Source organism: Strix uralensis, chromosome 3 (genome assembly GCF_047716275.1).
Source record: "Strix uralensis isolate ZFMK-TIS-50842 chromosome 3, bStrUra1, whole genome shotgun sequence".
Classification (NCBI taxonomy): Eukaryota; Metazoa; Chordata; class Aves; order Strigiformes; family Strigidae; genus Strix; species Strix uralensis.
Window position 1 is genome coordinate 8,628,778 of NC_133974.1, and position 18,253 is coordinate 8,647,030.

General features: G+C 41.3%; 1 protein-coding gene across 3 annotated transcripts in view; it reads right to left on the reverse strand.

Moving 5' to 3' along the window:
* Window positions 1–18,253, reverse strand: part of KLHL29 (kelch like family member 29) — a 403,271-nt gene that overhangs the window by 48,661 nt on the left and 336,357 nt on the right. For all 3 annotated transcript variants that reach the window (XM_074861476.1, XM_074861475.1, XM_074861474.1), the window contains 2 exons: window positions 10,956–11,155; window positions 4,248–4,507 (listed from right to left, as the gene is read on the reverse strand). In XM_074861476.1, the coding sequence (XP_074717577.1) occupies window positions 4,248–4,507; window positions 10,956–11,155 (460 nt within the window). The remainder of the gene's footprint in view (window positions 1–4,247; window positions 4,508–10,955; window positions 11,156–18,253) is intronic.

The following is an 18,253-nucleotide window of genomic DNA, read 5'->3' on the forward strand; positions in this document are numbered from 1 at the left end:
TGAGATTTGGTACATCCATGCTCTGGGCAGGCAGTGAATTGCTGCACATCCAGAAACTTCAGATATTCCTCATCCCACACTAATGCTGCAGCTCTGTGCAGCTCTGGCAGTCGTTAGTACCAGTGGACAATATGGCTCGTTATCCACCGGATCCTTCCAACAGCCCATGTGGGAGGCATCACTTCCCTCCAGCTTAGAGTGTAAGAAATGGGGACCCAAGACCACGCAGAGAGCTGGGGGATGAGCTCAGGTGAAGACTCCTTGGGCCCTGGCAGAAATCTTTGCTGGTTTGGATGGCTGAGACTGTGCTGGTTTCCAGACAGTAAAGCCTCCATTATACAATATATTTTTTGCATGAGTTTGCCGGAGTTGTAATAAGCTTATCAAGCGGATAACTGTTAGGATAAACCCTACAATCTTGTCCATCAGTCAGGAAGAGAAATAAATAGGAAAAACTAGTAGATTCAGCTTTTACAGATGTGTCAGTCAGCTGCAGGCTTTCCACTCAGTGACAAGCAATCAAGAGGACTCCTACAACTAGCGCTCTGCATCCGCTGGTACAGGAAATTACCTACCTAGTCCAGAGCTCACATCACAGGTTGATTCTTTTGGTTAGACCGATTTTACGTGACTGCACTACCACCAGCACTGAAATAGCTCCATAAACATTACCATATGAGCTGCTGCACTGCTCCAACGCACTGGATACAGTTATTTACCAAATCCTAGCTTAAGACATATGTCATTGTCTGAGCTGCCTTTCTGTCTTACATTGATGGATCAGTAACCTTTAAAGCACTGTTATTCCTTCTTTGTAACAAGGCTCGGATGTTGTTTTTTGTAATGCCACAGAGTACTTTTATAAGCACTGTAAGACTTCGTATGAGCACAATTTTTGAAAGTAAAAGTCAGCCAGAGCACAGCTTTTCAACTTGCCTTGCAAGCAAATCCTGGTTCCTTCCCTGCCACTGCCCTCCAGGGTGGGGAAAGAATTAACAAAAGCAGAAACAATTAGATACCCATAGAAGAGCTTTTAGAAAGGCAGAGAAGAGCAGAAAGATAGTACACTCAATGCCCTTCCAGGAGAACAGGCAGTGACAGGTAAGTTCTCATAAGAGTGTGGCACAAGGAGCTGCGGTGTGGGGAACACAAGTGGTGAGATTTACTGTCTCCAGACGTAAGCTTGCACTCCAGAGTGACACAAAGCCATTAAAGCACAAGGAGTTTTGGAGGGCTGCAGCTGCCCTGGGGGCAGAGGGTGCCGATTTAGAGAGAAGGCTCCTTCTCCAAGCATCCCTGTGAGGATGCCTCTGCTGAGCAAGCCCCTGCCAGGGAAGATGGACATGCAGGTGAGACAAAGAGCACAGACCTTTCCCTGTTTATGCCAGACATTCACCTTTGGGAGAATCACCAATTCAGTGCTTGGAAGAAGCTGCCAAAGAGGCATTTTAATCACCTGCCACTGGAGCTATTGAAAATAAAAACATGACTATAGGCTGGCCTATCAGGCAAAGGATGATGGGGAGGGGGGAGATATGAAAGTGCAGGCCCTGGAAATCCAGGCCCTGAAAGATTTAACTGCCTGGACTGCCTTTGGGAGAGAGAAATAAAACCAGACTGGTCACCTGAGGAGTGCAGTAGAGCAGAGGTGATGTCTTGGGGCTGCTGCAATTCATGGCTAAAGCCTCTCCAGCAACCCTCCCAAAAGATCCCACCAGCTGGGTGAAGAAGAAACAATCCTGTTGCTGCACTGGTGTCCTCCACGTGCTGGTTCCCCACCCCAAAGAGCCTAAAGAGAGCTGAGTGAATCCATCTCACCAAACTGTGAATAAAGCCGAAATATGCATACACAGCTCCTGCAAGAAGGCCCATCCTGCATTCAGTATTGCCATGGTCACCCAGTTCTGCAAACCTCTGAGCATCCTGTGCACCTCACAGGAGCTTTGGCAGTTCCTGGCACAGTGGGCCCTGCCACACACCAAGCAAAAATTTTCAAGATTATTTAGGTTTATTTTCCTTCCTATCCACCGTCAGAGCTATTTGTTCCTGGGCTCTGAAAATGCAGAAGTCATTACTGTAAAGATGGTACTTTTCATGGTAAGTATGAGTTCCTACTTTTAGAAAATAAGTACCTATTTAACTAAGAGCTTTATAAAAGATCAAGCAGTGCAGAAAGTACAAAAAAAGTGAGGGCTAGAGCCTAAAGAAACTAGTTTAGTGGTAGGATTTGGCATGAGAATAGTTATCTGCTTGGTATCTTTAATATTAATTTATTCAAGACCCTCATCTCTGGATAAATACAAATTAAAAATTAAAAGCCCTTGTAAAGTAATGCATGAAACCAAAGCACCACAGAGAAATTTGGAGAAGCAAATAAAACTGCCATCATAAACTACAAAGGCACTGCAGAAGCAGGGCAGAGGGGAAGGCAACTTGGAAATAAAAAAAAAGCCCAGAAAACCAACCCAACCGCAACATGAAAGGAAGAGAGCAGGAGGTGGTGGTGGTGGCAGCAGCGAGAGGGGGGCAAGGATAACCACCACTTAAAAAAATAAATTCATAACATCACCACAGCAGGGCTCAGAGGAAATATTTAAACCAGTAATTTTGAAATCATAACCCAGACCGCCTGGTGAGTGACACCTTCCGTTTGCACCAGCCAAACAGGCTCTTGCCACAGGGCTCCTGTATTCCAGCCCCTGGGAATAATCTCCAAGGTTGCATTAGGTTCAGAGCTCAGAGCTGCACAGAGCTGACAGCTGTCATCAAACTTTAAGCAAGGAGGCAAATACTCTGTAAAACAGTGTGTTTTTCAAGGTCAGCAAGGGACAGAAAGGGGCCCATTTCAATAAAACAATGATATTGTCTAAATGTTTTAAGCAATAATAATATTGGGCAATACTAAATGGCATCACTGGCATGTGGAGTACGTGGTCAGAGAGAGTGGTGAGTCCCCAGCACAGGATTTCCCTGCTGAGCTACATCAGCTGCTTGCACAGGGCAGGACAAGTTTGGAGAAAGGCCCTGGAGGGGCCGGGGGCTGAGCTGGTGGCGGCAGCATAGGCCACACAGGCAGCAAGGCTTGGCCTGGCATGGAGTGCCCCACCATCCTTAACGTCCTTATCCTCATCCAGCAGCACAGTGAGGTTGGGAAACGCTATTTCTCCCACTTTGCAGGTGAGGGACAGAGATGCAGCTGCTCTAGATCACATCCAGTGATGTATTTAACATCGCATTGCACATTTAGGTGCTTGAATTCCCATTTAAATCAAGAAAGTACAGCCTTTCATGATGTGGGACAGCATCAACAATGTGTGGCCAAGGGTTTCCCTGCCTCCCAGTCTGGTCCATAAGCAACTGGACTGCCCTCCTTCAATCAGCCAAAATTTGACCAGGGATCAACAGAAGTTAGCCTTGCCAGGACAGGCCAGAAATTCTGGCCTCCAAAGGAGGGGAAAGAAGGAAAACAACCTTCCCCTTCTGGGATCTGTGGGGAGAACTGGCTTCCAAATGGAGAGGTTTGGGGTTCAGACCACCACAATTCACTACACACAGAAGCTGACTTGCAAGATCTGCACTGAAGGCAAGTGGCAGGTTTTTAAATATCACCAGGGATGTCTTCTGGGCCCAAGGACAATCACCAGCCTCCAAACAGTCATTGCTTCTAGCTTTTATCTGGAGACAGTGCTGGGCAAAGTAATATGCTCAGTTTCTTTACTCAAGAGCAGACTGCATAGCTCAGATGGTTGAGGAGAGGCTAATTCTAATAAATATATAATACCCAAGGGGTTATCTAAGCAGCCAATAAAGATACAGACTCTTTTTTTTTTGTGTACTGAAGTTATACTCATTCAGTATGTGGCATCAAAAGAAATACAGATTTTCTGACAGATTTTTATTTCCCACTGTTACTAAAACGCATCCCCTTCTTAAAGCAGCATCTCACACAACTCTAATCCTTCCCAATTTATCTCTGACCGAGTCTGCAGCCAACAACTTGAGGCCCTAGCTTTGTACCATGCATGTCACAAATGAGATTTTCATTCTAAATGATCAGATACGGGGATCAGATTTTGAAATTACATACATTTTGTGCGTAGCCTGCATTCCCTTTCTCTTTTTTTATCTGAACTGCCCATCCCATCTCCTACACACCCTCATGTTTAAAATTGCATGGGGATGGTTTCTATTTTAAAAGAGGCATTCATGGGAACGGAACAGAGTGAGGCTGCTGAGATTATTTTTACCTGAGCTCTGATTGCAGCGTCCTTCTTAATCCACTTTATCACTGTTTCATACACCAGCTCCTCTGCTTTGGTGTTCAGGCTGTCATTGGACATGTAGGAAATGAAGTCGTCTTTTGAGATATTAAGTATCTCTTCTTGATTTGCCACCTCTGGGAAAATTTGCAGGGCATATGCTTTGGCCATGTTGTATAGTTCAGTGCACTGCATGGCTTCAGCCATGGCTAAAATTCCTAGGCAGTTGCTAGCAGTCAGCTGTTTTTCTAAAAGGAGCACAGGAAAATAAAAAAGCAAGTGAGAATTATGAAAAGCAAGATTCACATTTTTACTGAGATCATTAAAAAAAAAGTGCCACAGACAAACCTCCAACCCTAATTAATTTCAGGGAGTTAATTAGAAGCAGCACCCTGGGTTACTTTAGGACTAGGGTTTAAAATACAAAAATCAAAGTCTGTCTAACAACTGAGCTGGGGATGGGGAGAGAAATACACTTTCTGAGTTTGCTTTTCATGTAAGTCTTCACAAGGCACTGGGGAAACCTACTGACATAATAGTATGTGGGGCTTCCCAAGGGACGGGAACCCAGCCAAGAGACTGCTGCTATTTCTACCGCCTACAATGTTGCTTTAAGAAACAGCAAAGATGTAAACGCCAGTGCAGACACTTAAGAATAAATGCAAACAGCACTAAGGACATTTCTGAGGATGCTGCAGTCGCTTTATGATAATTTTTGCCCTGTTCAGCTACTAAGCTACTTCAAATAAAAAAAAATCCTCCCCCCCTTTTTTTTTCAAAGGAACTTTGTTGCTGCCGAATGTGATGACATCCCTTATGCAAAACACAGATTATACTAACGCCTTCTGTTAAATGTTGTGTAGTGGGTTTCAAAGAAAATCATGCACAGAGGAGACAGCATTATCTCCTACCCAGCAAACAGAAGTAACAGCACAGTGTGTAGCTTTGTGTTAAAAGTGTGCTACACCATACATTTGACTGTACTGTTTTCCTTTTCAGTTATTCTGAAGAAAAATCCACCAATTTCAGACATTTATAAGAGGAACTCTTAGATTCTTTCTGCTTTTGCTAACCAAGCCAGTACTAATAGGCAAAATATATTCTTTTAAGATAGAGGACCAAGAAAAAAAAAATAAGAGAAACAGACTGCAACAGATCACAAAAGCATCAGTACCAGTGGCAGGCTTCTCAGAGAAGTGTATCACATTGGGGCAGTATCATATCCTAGTGCACCATTTCAGAGCACTGGACAGGAATGTGTGATAGCCCCACATCTCTTCAAATGAAACTCCCATCAGATTGCTTCTGCTGGAAATGCTCGGGGATTTTTCCCTGCACCCAGTTTCTGCTTTCATCAGATTTAAAATCTGCACACTACACATGGCTTTTATTAAAATGGGATTATGATTTTTTTTTTTTAACCTGGCATGAGATTAGGAGTTTTGTGGTGTTTTTTTTTCTTTTTTCCTTCCCCCCCTCCTTTTTATTTTCTTTTACAGATCCAGCAGTCTTGAAACCAGGCTATCTCATTTTGCATCAGTTGATTGTACTGACTCCAAGGAGCCCATTTCCTCAAGCAGACAGGAGCAGCAGCACTATTTGCTGTCAGTAGATTTTGTCACTCAAAGGCTGCCCAGAGACAGGCTGCAAACTGATAGCTATGAAGTACAAAGCTCCCAAAATGTCTTCTTTTACAAAAAAAAAAAAAAGAACCAAAAACCTCTTCCAGGTTCCTTGGTTCTGTGTGTTGGCACAGTTTCATGTATACATACAGTTGAGGGTAAAACAATCACCTAACAGAGCTCAAAACTCTCATCACCACTTGGCAAACTCTCAAGTTAAAGACAAATCTGACACGGCTCCACCTTATCCTCACAGGGTTTATAATAAAGGTAATAATCTAGTCTGACTCATTCAGCAGCCTTTTACTAGCACACAATGGAAAAGACTTGCAAGAATGAGTCTTCGCCTTCAAGGGACTGTGTCTGCCTCTATCAGGAGAGGTTCCCATACCATGCCCAGATAAGCCTGTGGCATGGGGCAGAAAAAGCACTGGTCACGACTGCTTTCTTCTCTCCTGACAGGTTTTTCTACCTCTAACAATGCTGAGAGATGCAGCCTGGTGCACTGTTGTCCAAGCAGTTCCACTTTATCCCTTTGAGCTTCACTCCTTCGTCTTCCTTGAGAAACCATTCAGTGGCAGACCCAAATTATGTTATCCCTGTCGGATGCAGCAAGTATCGTAAGGCCATTCAGAGAGTCCCAGGGAGATGCAGTCCGGGGTACCTTCAGGAGGCTGGTGACACACTTCTTTGCACTTCATCACTTTTGATGTGATGAGCACCACAGCAAGGTGGGCACAGTGATGTCTTTTTAAGATGAGGGCTGGCATGTGAACTAGAAGGAGTCACTGCAGGTGAGCAAGACAGAGGCTGGGGCAACAGCTATAGGAGGTACAGAAAATCTCTATCCTGTGAACAGAAAAAAGGCACCCTCCATTTTTCACCTCTGACTCAAAATTTGAGGGCAGAATTCATCTCTCTTGACTTCAGCTGCCTATGGTGCAATTGAGCAACCAATTGAGTATCCCTGTACACTCATAAACAAACAATTCCAAGAAGCAATCTTGTAATATTTTGGATTCATTTGGTAATATTTTGGATAACGACTTCAGGATGTTAACTGTGCCTTACCAATGCCTGTTACTCTTCACTGACTATAAAGGGAGCCTACATGACTACTTAGATATGGACTTCTGCTATATAATATAGCCCATCCCAAGTGACTGCAATCAGGGGGCACTTCTGGATGCTGACATGACAAGGACATGTAAGGGACAGTTATGTTCCATCTGCTCCGAGCCCTTTTCCTTTGAACACTGACATGTTTACAGTAATTGCCACTTCTTGCTACAGTGACACTGGACTTGTAACAACACATTTTTGTGGTAGTTTCACCTTGAGTCTATTCAGAACATGACTGCTGACTACTAAGCCATTCCCAGTGCTCAAGGACAGTTCGTAACAGACTTATGAGTGGACTTTAAGGATATCAAATGTAATCTAGTAGGTTCTCTCTGTTTTGAGACAGTGTTGGATAGCATATTTGTTTCTATGTATGCCACAATATTGCAGATCAGCAGCTGGTATTCTCCACTTTTGTTAGATGTGATTTCGGAATCGGATCCTGTGCAGAGTCATCATGAGATAATCAGCCAGGCAGACTGTTAAGGCTGCACTTCTGGGGGTGGGACGACTTGAGATAAAGTCAGAGCTAGATGGTATGTAGGAAGGATTATTCAGCGAGATTGTGGTAACAGTATGATGGAAGCTCAGTGTTGATGTAAGCCCCCTCTGTGTGCATTAAGTACTATATTTTCACTTAGAGATGCTTTCTAGATGATGACTTGGATATCACTAAAATTAGCATAAAAAGTGCATTTCCTTATCATACTCTGTGTACATTCTGATGGGGATCTTATTCTGCAGGTATTGCTACTAGTGTCAAAAGCATGTGAAGATGGGAGATAGGTGGAAGCCTTCCAGATCCATTCATCGTCCAAAAGATTTCACTTGCCCTGTGAGAGTGTTCCTCATTTCTCCTGTCTCCAGATAGGAGATGCTTCAGTTTCTCCAGTGCTGGGCAGTGTGGTTGTCCACCTTGGATGAACAAAAAATTACTCACAATACTTTCTCTGGAATTCATAAGGACCATAAAGGCCTCTTCTTTCCTCAGATGCATATGCTTGTTCATGCAGGTCTCATTACTGTTCTGTCATTCAGTTTTTCTCATGGCTCCCTCTCATACCCTTTGCAAACTTTGTCTTTGTGCCCTTTGCCCAGGAGACTAAGAAAATTCTGAGCTCCTGCTCTTTCCTATTGTGCTTCACGAATCTAATAGGTTTCACCATCTTCTTTAGATTTAAGGAAGAGTACTTTCATGTTATCAGCAGCAGGCTGAAGTACAAGCTCAGAATTTGTTCACTCCTGTGATGGGGGTCCCTGCATCACAGACCCAAACCATGATACTGGTGAATAACCTGAAACCCGATTTGAGCCATGACTGTGATGATAGTATAAAACAAATATTAAAAAAAAGAAAAAGAAACCCTCAAGTCTTCAGCCATATGATGGAGGAAATACCTATGATGTCCTGACCAGTTTGCAAACATTTGCCCAGTTATCATATGGCGCTAGCACGAACTTGTCAGCATCATTGCATCAGTCGGCATAAAACTGTTGTCATTTCTCATGGTCTAGACAAAAGCAGAGGAGACAGCATGTGGGGGAGAGAGAGAACATGGCTATAATTAGCCCAGTGAAGCTGGTTAAGAAATCTCCTGTTGAAATGGAACAATTTTCCTGACACATTTTGCAGCATGTTTCACCAGAAAGTGCAAGTAGATTTGGGGCGCCTCTACCCAACACTGCTGAGGGGCCCAGGATAGAGACACAAGAGCTGCTGGGACATCAACCAGTTAGGACCCTGCTGGAGCTTCACACCTGAAAAAGGATGACCTGAATTTCCTCTGAGATGGTGCGGTGCTGTGCTGTGCTGAACAGACCTATTAATTTGGGGCTTTTACTTCTTTGGGCCTCTTTGGACTTCCCTCCGCTTCTCTCACTATTTAGACATGGCCACCGATAGGAAAGAATTGCTGTTTATACTGATGAATCCTCCAGAAACCCTGGAAAAAACCCAGTTTTTTATCATAATTTTGCTTTGTCAGGAGCAGAGGTGGCTGGGATGAAAAGAAAAAACACAGCCACAGAGAAGACAAAATACCTTTCCCTAAACTTTTTAGATGGCAAATGCTCTACTATCTCTGTAGAGCAATCCAGTTACAGCTATAAATAAAAATAAGCAATTACACTCCATGAATTCTCCAAATGAGAATACAAAATTCCAGCGACTCCCCATATATCACTAAACTTATAACCAACTCTACTATTTCATACCATAACATGGTTCACTGAATTCAAATATTAACTATCGGAAAAGAGAAATCTCACATTGATTTAGTGAAATAAATGTATTTTAGTTTTGTGGCTAAATCTTTAGAGATAGCACAACTTAAACACATATCCCGTTCCTGGAAAGGCAGTAAGATCTAATGACATTAAAAGGTGATCAAGGGAAGTGGGGGGAAAGCAATGCCAGAACCAGAGCCCTCACTCAAGTTGCACAACCAACACAGTGGGATTGCAAAGCATAGATCTCATGTCCCCATTTCCCACCCATTTCAGAACAGGCTTTTAAACAAGTGACATATAAAAATCTGGAAAGAAGAGAAGAATACAATGTCACAGATCCTTCACTGATGCCTGCATTGTACCAGCCTAGTCATACCACTCGTCTTACCAGCAGGTCAGCTTAGCAGTGAAAATTAACACAGCAGTAAACTGGACTCATTTGAGTTTGTTTTTTTTTTTTTCTTTTAATGAGTGCAACCTTTTCTAAACTCTCATCTTCCACACTCTGTAATTCTAGATGTCAATTTTAAATGTGAGTTGCCCAAGAAAAACCTATCGTTCATGTGGGTTGAAGATATATTTAGGGTCCAGAGTGAATGACACCTTCCATACCAAGTTGAGGGAGCCTGAATAGAAATCAGATGTGCAAAAAAGATACTTGGAATTTGGACGTGGGAAGTAACTCATAATAAGATCAAGCTCACACTTTTTGCATTAATAAGTTTGTGTTAATAATTTGAAAATTATTACTGTCTCCTTAACTGATATTATAGCCATGTTAGTGAAGGAGTGGCATGTGATACTGGCAGGAATTTGAACCAACATGTGTTTCATTTGATCTCCAGTTCTGGTTCCTCTTCTGCCATGACAGAAATGGGGCTGGATGGTTCCAGTTCAGACCAGTAAAGCTCAGTTAACAGAACGGGTCACCTTGGACTGTTTTGAAATAGTCTATAGTGGAAAATATACAGAAAATGCACAGAGCAGGATGACATGGTGCTCCAGACAAGAAGAATGGGCTTTGCATGTGGCCATGAGAGAAAGGACAGAGGCACTGGTGATGATGTTGATCTGAACACCCTTGCTGGGGCAAATGCTCCCCGTGCACACCAGTTACCAAGGGAGGGCACAGCAACCTCTCATTCCCATCTACCATTAATGATGACACAACCATCAGACCATAGTGAAAGAACAAACCCTGCGAACATTCAACCTGGAGTAGTTCAACCAGATCTTATTTACAAGAACACTGTATATGTGAAAGATTTTCTCATGGATGCAAGAAAACTGAAGATCCTGACTCCTATGTGGGAGTCCAACTCCAACTCTTTCAGTGTTTGACCAAGCTGGCCTGGTGTAGCACCCACCATTTGCTGTCACAGTTATATGCATTACAGCCTGGTATCTGTGCAGTGATCAACCTCTGGGAAACCAAGTGTCATCGTGGTACCAAGTATGAACCAAGATTCGAGAAAAAAGTCTATCCAAGATGCGAAAGCAGTTGCTACTCAAACAACAGGTTACAATTCTCTAGATCATTTCCCACTTGCCACCGTGTCAGCATTTTGAATTCAAATCTTAACACAAATAAATACTGTTTTTTTATTTTATTATGTTTAATCTTGGGTTTCCTAATTATCTTTTAAGGGTTGTTAGAATAAAAGCTTACAAACCTTAAAATAAGATCTTAAAACTGCACTAGATGAGATGGAGTGATTCTTACCTAGAAACGAAACGCAGACTTTACAGAAAGTATGAAACTGGAACTTGCTGGCAGCTTCCAGTAGAGTTTTTGCATTGGCTGAATCTATGATCAAAGAACCTGTATAAACAAACTCCAGGAGTAATTCCAGGACATCCGCAGTGAGGTTGGACATGGCCAATTCCAGCTTCTCCCCGCTTCTGCTACTGTCTCGTGGTGACCTAGTAACAGCAGACAATTAAATTACGGACATTACACCATCCCCCTTTTGTTGGCATTTATTGATTAGTGAGGGCTAGAAAATCGCTTTGCACCTCATTATATTTCTCCATTATTTTTGTTTACGGAACTGAAGAATATGAATTTTAAAATAACTGAACTTAAAAACTTTAACTGGATCTGAAAGAGAAGAGTCTTAAAGCAAGTCTTACGAAAAATCTGTTTATTGCTACTCTGCATTTTCATGCAAAAACAGTTGCAAAAGAAAAGGAAAGGAAAGGATAGAAAGAAAGAAAAAGAAAAATGAATGAGCCAACATTAATGAAAATGAGGAATGGGATTAGCTTTCAAAGGGAAACAATACATTTTAACATCTTGGTTAACATCTCATCTTCTGTGCATAATATAACTGCTAAGGAAAAAACAGTCTCCAATTTCAAGAGAAAAGGTCATCTACTTTTTCAGGAATCTAGCACTGGAATAATTTTAAATGTCATGTGCATTTAAGGATACATTTAAAGACCTTTTCATAAAAAATAACAATAATAAATATTAATTTCTGTTTAGCGTGAACTTCGCAGCATGTTATATTAAAGTATAGATATGATATGTATATACAGACGGTCATATAAAAAAATACATATATGCTTATTCTAAAAATCTATTGTTCCCTTTTAGGCACTAAAAAAAGGAAGCCCTTCATGGCAATTGCTTTGAAAACTGAATACAAGACAAGATAGACAGACAAAATGGTTAGAGCAAAGAAGGGAGAGGGGGGAAAACAACAACCAGCTCTGCCACAGGAAGCCAGCAGCCATCCTCTAGGAGTTTCATGACTGTGGCCTACGGTTTTTCCTGCATGAAGTGCTGAACAATTTGGGGATCAAAGTATCTCCTGCATTTGAAGTGTGGATTAGTGCTTGTGAAATTATTGGACAAAAAGAAAATTATACTGAATTAAAGTAAGGGCCCAGTTCTTAATGCATGGTTGGCTGATGTGTCTGCAACACTAAAGACAGGTTACACCTGAAAGACAAAAGTGATGATAAATTTGGTAACATCAAGGAGGGGAGGGGAAATCTGTTGGAGTAAGAAAATAAACTCTTTTAATGGTTAGGACCATCCAGCACCTTCTCAAAGAAACATGAACTTCTAGTCACTGGACAGTCAACGTCTGCTCGTTCCAATTCTGCTAGAGTACTTGCAAAAGCCATTGCACAATTGACACAAAACCGACATAAGCTGTTGCGTGACTTATATGGACTGGCCAAAGCATCACTATTCACAGGCAATGCCAATTTAAGCATGAGTAAGAGCACTACCAACCTCTTGCATTCACAAAGCTGCCTAGAAAGGTGATGGTCAGACCTCTACTACTATAATGGAGGAAAAATAAACAACACATGAGATTTGGTTTTCTTCCCTCATGACACCCCACCCCACCCACCCAAATAACCCCTGAAATCATTTTGGGAAATGCTTAAAATTTGCAGTGGATGCTTTGACACGGGTCTTCCATTGACTAGCCCTGTTCAAGTCAAGCGCTCAGCTTTATTTCAAACGAAACTTTGCAGGATCAAAGCTTTAAAGATATTTCATTTTTCTACTGGAAGTATTTAGATGGTGTCCATTGCCACAATGGAGGAGCAGCTAGCAGTCCTTAATTTCATATGCTTCTCTAAGGTAGTGAACAACAGTTACTCCTATTCACAAAAGGAAACTGAGGCACAAGGAGACAAAATCACTTGCCTATGATTATAGAGAAAGTCAGGGGCAAAGCAAGGCACTAAAACCCAATTTTTAAATTCTAAATATTGGGCTTTCCCTTTGCATGGGAATACAGGTGGGTTAGATCCTATTACACAAGCAGATGGGTAAGAATACGTACTGATCACGATCCCTGTGGTACCCCTACATGCACAGATGTGTATGCTACCCTGAATCCTTATGCTTTATCACACCGCAATATTCTTTCTGAACTCTTGCATATGGATTCAATTTCGCACTCAAGGCAGAAAACCTCAGGTGTCAAAACAGAAGAGTTGCCATTTCCTAGATCCTCAAGAGGATGTCACAAAATGTTATTTGTTTTTCTTTCTCACACTCACATAGCAATAACATGCCCCCTATCTGATTTATCTCCAGTGGTGCACACATCCGGTGCTGCACCCTAGGCTATCAAAATGCCTCCTGGTACCGATGTAATACTTGCTGAATTGTTTCCAGAAGCGGTTTGTACCTGACAGCAAGTTCATATTCACGTGGTCTGGTTAATAAGGATGTTGCCTAAAATTTAAGTGGGATTTAGAGGTACCCAGCAAGTGACAGAATCAGGCTCTTCACACTGTGGGAAGCCCCACCGTAAGCAATTATTTATTTAACACCGCTAATTGCACTGTGCTGGTGATGGCTGCGGCAATGACTGTGCGCGAGCCAGCAGGAATCGCGTGCTCTCTTCCAGAGCAGAGATGAGGAGGTACAAAGGAGAGGATGACGTGACACCAATGTCAGTGTAGACACATACTGATGTTAGCAACAACTGCATGCTGCTATTTTTCAGAATAATTAAGTAATAATCTCTTTTACTTTGTAATACACCAAGCAATAAACTGTGCTGCGATTGATTAAACGCCAAAGAAAAGCTAAGGTGTTTAATCAATCACTAGAGCCACTTACGGCAAGTATAATACAAAGCTACAGAGATTATTGATATTACACAATGAGCCAGAAATGGGAAAGAAAATTATCCCTATTCCTTCCTCTGTGATGCCTTGAATATGTTGTACTGTTGTGCTGGTTTCCATGCTTGGGATCTGGCTTCGTATGGGCTAGAGAATGGACAGGGAATTGGTTGAAGCAGGACCTAATGGATCAAAAATGAGTGTTTGAAGGAAGAGAAGAAAATAATGTGCGGAAACAGACTGATGTGACTGAAGTGGGCAATTCCGTAGATTTATTCTTGAAATTATTTCAGTGAATCAGGTTGTGGCATCCCCCTCCAAGCCTGACTAAAGCGTTCTGTGTTCCTTGTTTTCATGTGTATTAGATATCAATATGCTCTGTGCAGTTATACTTCATCTATTTAGGATGGAGCCTTCTCTCAGCTACTCTAGGGGAACTGCAATGAAGCGGCTAAAGCTGTATTACAAGAATAGAATTTAGTCCTGTAAATGCATATGCAGTGAACTGGGGAAAATCTGTACGAATGTGTACAGCTGTGCCCCAAATAGCTCATCCTGTATCACATCAGGAGGAGTTTTGTCAGTGGCATAGATACATGCAAACATTTAGAAAAGTCTGCTCTCAGAAAAGCACTGACTTTTTGCCTGAAGAGCTGGGAAAAGACACAGCTCTACCTGGTACAAACACTCCTGCTCCCCTACTCTTGGCACAAACACGGGGTATTTTGGGGATGAAGAGCCTGCCTGCTTCATGTTTCAGTCTCACTTGAAGCCAGGCAATGTACACTTATTGTCCGTGGACATCATTAAATGTGGTACATTTTGCTATTTGCCCTGCGAACTCTAAAGTTTAAACAGAATGATGTCATTTTATTGGTCTTGTAATCATTGCTCATATTATAAAGGTCACACATTTCACATTGTGGCAGAAAATCAATAGCTCTCCCAACAGCCTCTGGGGGAAAAAGTTTTGCTTCTGAAGAATAATATATAATAAACAATTTTAGTCCTTACTTTATCATGGCTGTAATCTGGGAGAATAGCTACAGTAAAAATCTGGCAAAGGCTGATATATAAACTCATTAAAATTGGGAAGTGATTTAGAACAGGACTTTTAAAAAGATTTATCTTGAGCTAAACAGCAAAGAGGTTTGTTTAGGTCTACATTTAAACAAGCTCCAAGAGCTCTTTAACAGCTTAATTTTATGGTAGCTGTTGGGGAATTCTTTCAGATTTACAAATCATGTATTTCTCCAGCAAGGTGACAGACCTGAGCAATGTGCAAGCAGAACTGAATCCGCAGATAAGCAGGAAGCACAGATACACTCTGAATGGGTAAGGGGAGAGTTACTGAAAAGTATTTTGTATTGTCTGGAATAATTAGGTCTAACAACATAAAGCCAAGGCCTTTGAATATACTCCGGCTACTTATCCTTCAACTTAATTAGTTAAAATAGAGAAGACAAAGGCACAGGGAACCTTTTAAAGCAAAAGATGGCCCGACTACACTCTCAAATAACAAATCAAAATCAGTGTCGCTTTCTGTTAACTAATACATAGAGAAGAGCTAAAATGTTTCAATTCTGATAGAAGGAAAAATAACCCTAAAACCTCATCTGCAAGATTTAGAAGTGGAACTGACAAAAGAAAGTAGACAACTTTACATATTTGGTATTCATTTGTCCCTGAAAATAATTTCCAAACATGTAATACACGCAGACAAGAATCAGCACTAGAGTTTTCATGCTTAATAGCGATGCAACCGAGTTTTCTGCATGTTGAGTTATAAATATATGTATATCTATGCATTTTCCCTGCATTATTTGTATCAACGCTTTCATGTAACAGAACGTCTGTGTGATTCAGTTCAAAACATTTAATAGTGAGATGCCTTGATTTGCGAAGCTGCATTTAGAGTCTGGATAAAGTAGCTGTGTAGGTGAAACACTGCTAGCGCATCAATTTGTCAATTTATGGACAGCACTACTGCCTCTAATTCAGGCTTCCCTCATGGTTTGGATACGCTGCCTTTAACCAGCTTGCAACATTATTTTGACTGACTAATGGTTTGGCTACAGCCTCACTCAATTTTAGATCAAATATGAAAAGCTACCTATACCCGGTACAGACGCCAGCCAACTCTCTGTTTACAAGCTATAGTCACAAAGTCAAAACAAATTCTGGATGTTCAAAATGGAGCCATCTGCACGGAATAAACATGAAAAATGTGAAACATTTTATGTAAATGTACATTACTGCCTAGGAACAGTTGGTTCAGCTTCCTCCCAGGCTGCCTGGTTGGGAACAGGAGGACTGACAGAGTTTGTGACACCTATTTACATTCGAAGCCATATGACTCACTGTGCCGTAGACTCAAAGGTATGACATATATTTTAGCTTTGTGCTCCAAAAGGGCACTGAAATAAATGATTATCTTTTAAAATAAAGACACATTCAGAATTATCATTTGCGATCTTTCCCCAGACACATGGGACTTGGTGTGTATCCTTTTCTTTCTGTCTCTCCAAGGTCCATCACTTCTTGTGAACGGAGAGCTGATCAGCATTACCTGCTTCTCCCAACAGGAGACATTGGCAAAGAGTTAGCTCCATAATATAGCCTCAATTTTCTTCATATTACACTCAGAATTATTTTTAAGAAATAGGAATTCACACTGATTCTGTAGTGCAGTAAAAAAAAATTGCTATCTTTATCTATTGCTCAGGATCTCATACAACTCAGGAATCTGAATATCCTCCACTAAAAGCACATGTTTGATCTAATGGGATGCTACAGGACTACCTGCATGCAGGCAGGAGCTCCAGCTCTACCTGGACTGAGGCATCTGAAGCCCATATTTTGGGGTTGGTCCCTCCTTGTATGGACCAAAGCAACGGCCTGTCCCCCCAGCCAGCTGCCTGCTGGCCTCTCCACCTCGCGCCCCCCCCAGGATCTGCCCCATCAGCTCTACACGCCAATCTTGCTGGCTTGCTTTCATAATTAGGAACATAAATGTTTACCATACATTAATTGTGTTCCCATTCCACTAGGGCAAAATATTTGCTACCCAGTTAGATAGGACAAAAAAAAAATTGCTTTTTTCCCTGGACAGTGTTTTGGTCCCCAGAAAACAGGAAGACCAATATTTTTGTGTAAGATGAAGCACTTAAATGAAGAGAAACTACTTCTTTTTATCTCTGTCATATTATTTTGATTATCAAAGAAAGGATTTCAGACTAGGAGAGGCAACTTCTCATGAGGCTTAAGAGTCTGTTAGCTATGTGCTCATTAGAAACTCCTGTTCAAGTCTATACAATTTAGACTGAACATGTTGTTTACTGTGGAACATAGTCCTTAAAGCATTGAAACTCCAGGCAAAGAAGAGACTGCAATGTTGCTGCATCTTAACTGTCCACTATTTGACTTTTCATCATCTTCAGAGTTATTAATGGTTCAAAACCCACATATCTATTTATCTTGGGAGAAGCAGCAAAGAAACTTTGTTATATTATAGCCAACCTTCAGCTATGAACAGAAGAGACACAGCACTCTACATGGAAAGTTGTATTTTGTACTGAAGAGCTTGATTTATCATAATTACATGCTCATGAGGTAAAAAGCATAGATGCCTAAACATACCAACATACATTTCCATGACACATGCACCAAGATGCATGTGCATACTGAGGTAACAGGTTATTTATTGAGTTATTCAAGCTTATGCAGCTGCAAGGTAATCAATCATGTAAATGATGACAGGAAGGGACATTTATAGAGCAACATCATTGCAGTATGTATGTCATAAGGCACTGAATGTTCTATTACATAGGATTTTTAAAAAAATAAATTACACCCTAGCATCACTTCTCCTTTGGAATTATTTTATCAGCTCAAAATGTATTAACTTGCAAATCTCTGCCTTCATTATACTATCTTGTAGATAAATATTATCTTTGAGCCTCAGCCACTATCCATCTGTCTCATGAGAGAAGAAAATATATACTGTAATGGTGCTATTGTATGATTACGATAAAGAACTAGTAAAATCACAAGATTAAATAAATTACATTGTTTAAACACAGGCTTGCAAATTTGTCATGAAAATTTACCTGACCAACAAATCCATTTGCTTGCTTTTTACCAGGATGTTGATACAAATAGTATTCCTTGTTCCAGGCAAACAAAATTTGGCAAGACTAGTGTAACTTATTAGGGTCAAATGCTGCCAGTTTGCACCTTCTCTATCAGAACAAAATCAGGAAAATTAATGTCTGTGAGCTTGGGCATGCACTAGCAGCTCCTGCTAAATCACCATCACAGAAATGATCATTACAAACCAAGACGAGCAATGGGATTAACAGCAAATGCTTTTGTTCACGGACAACATGGCCAGAATAAAATAAAACAAACAAAAGAACC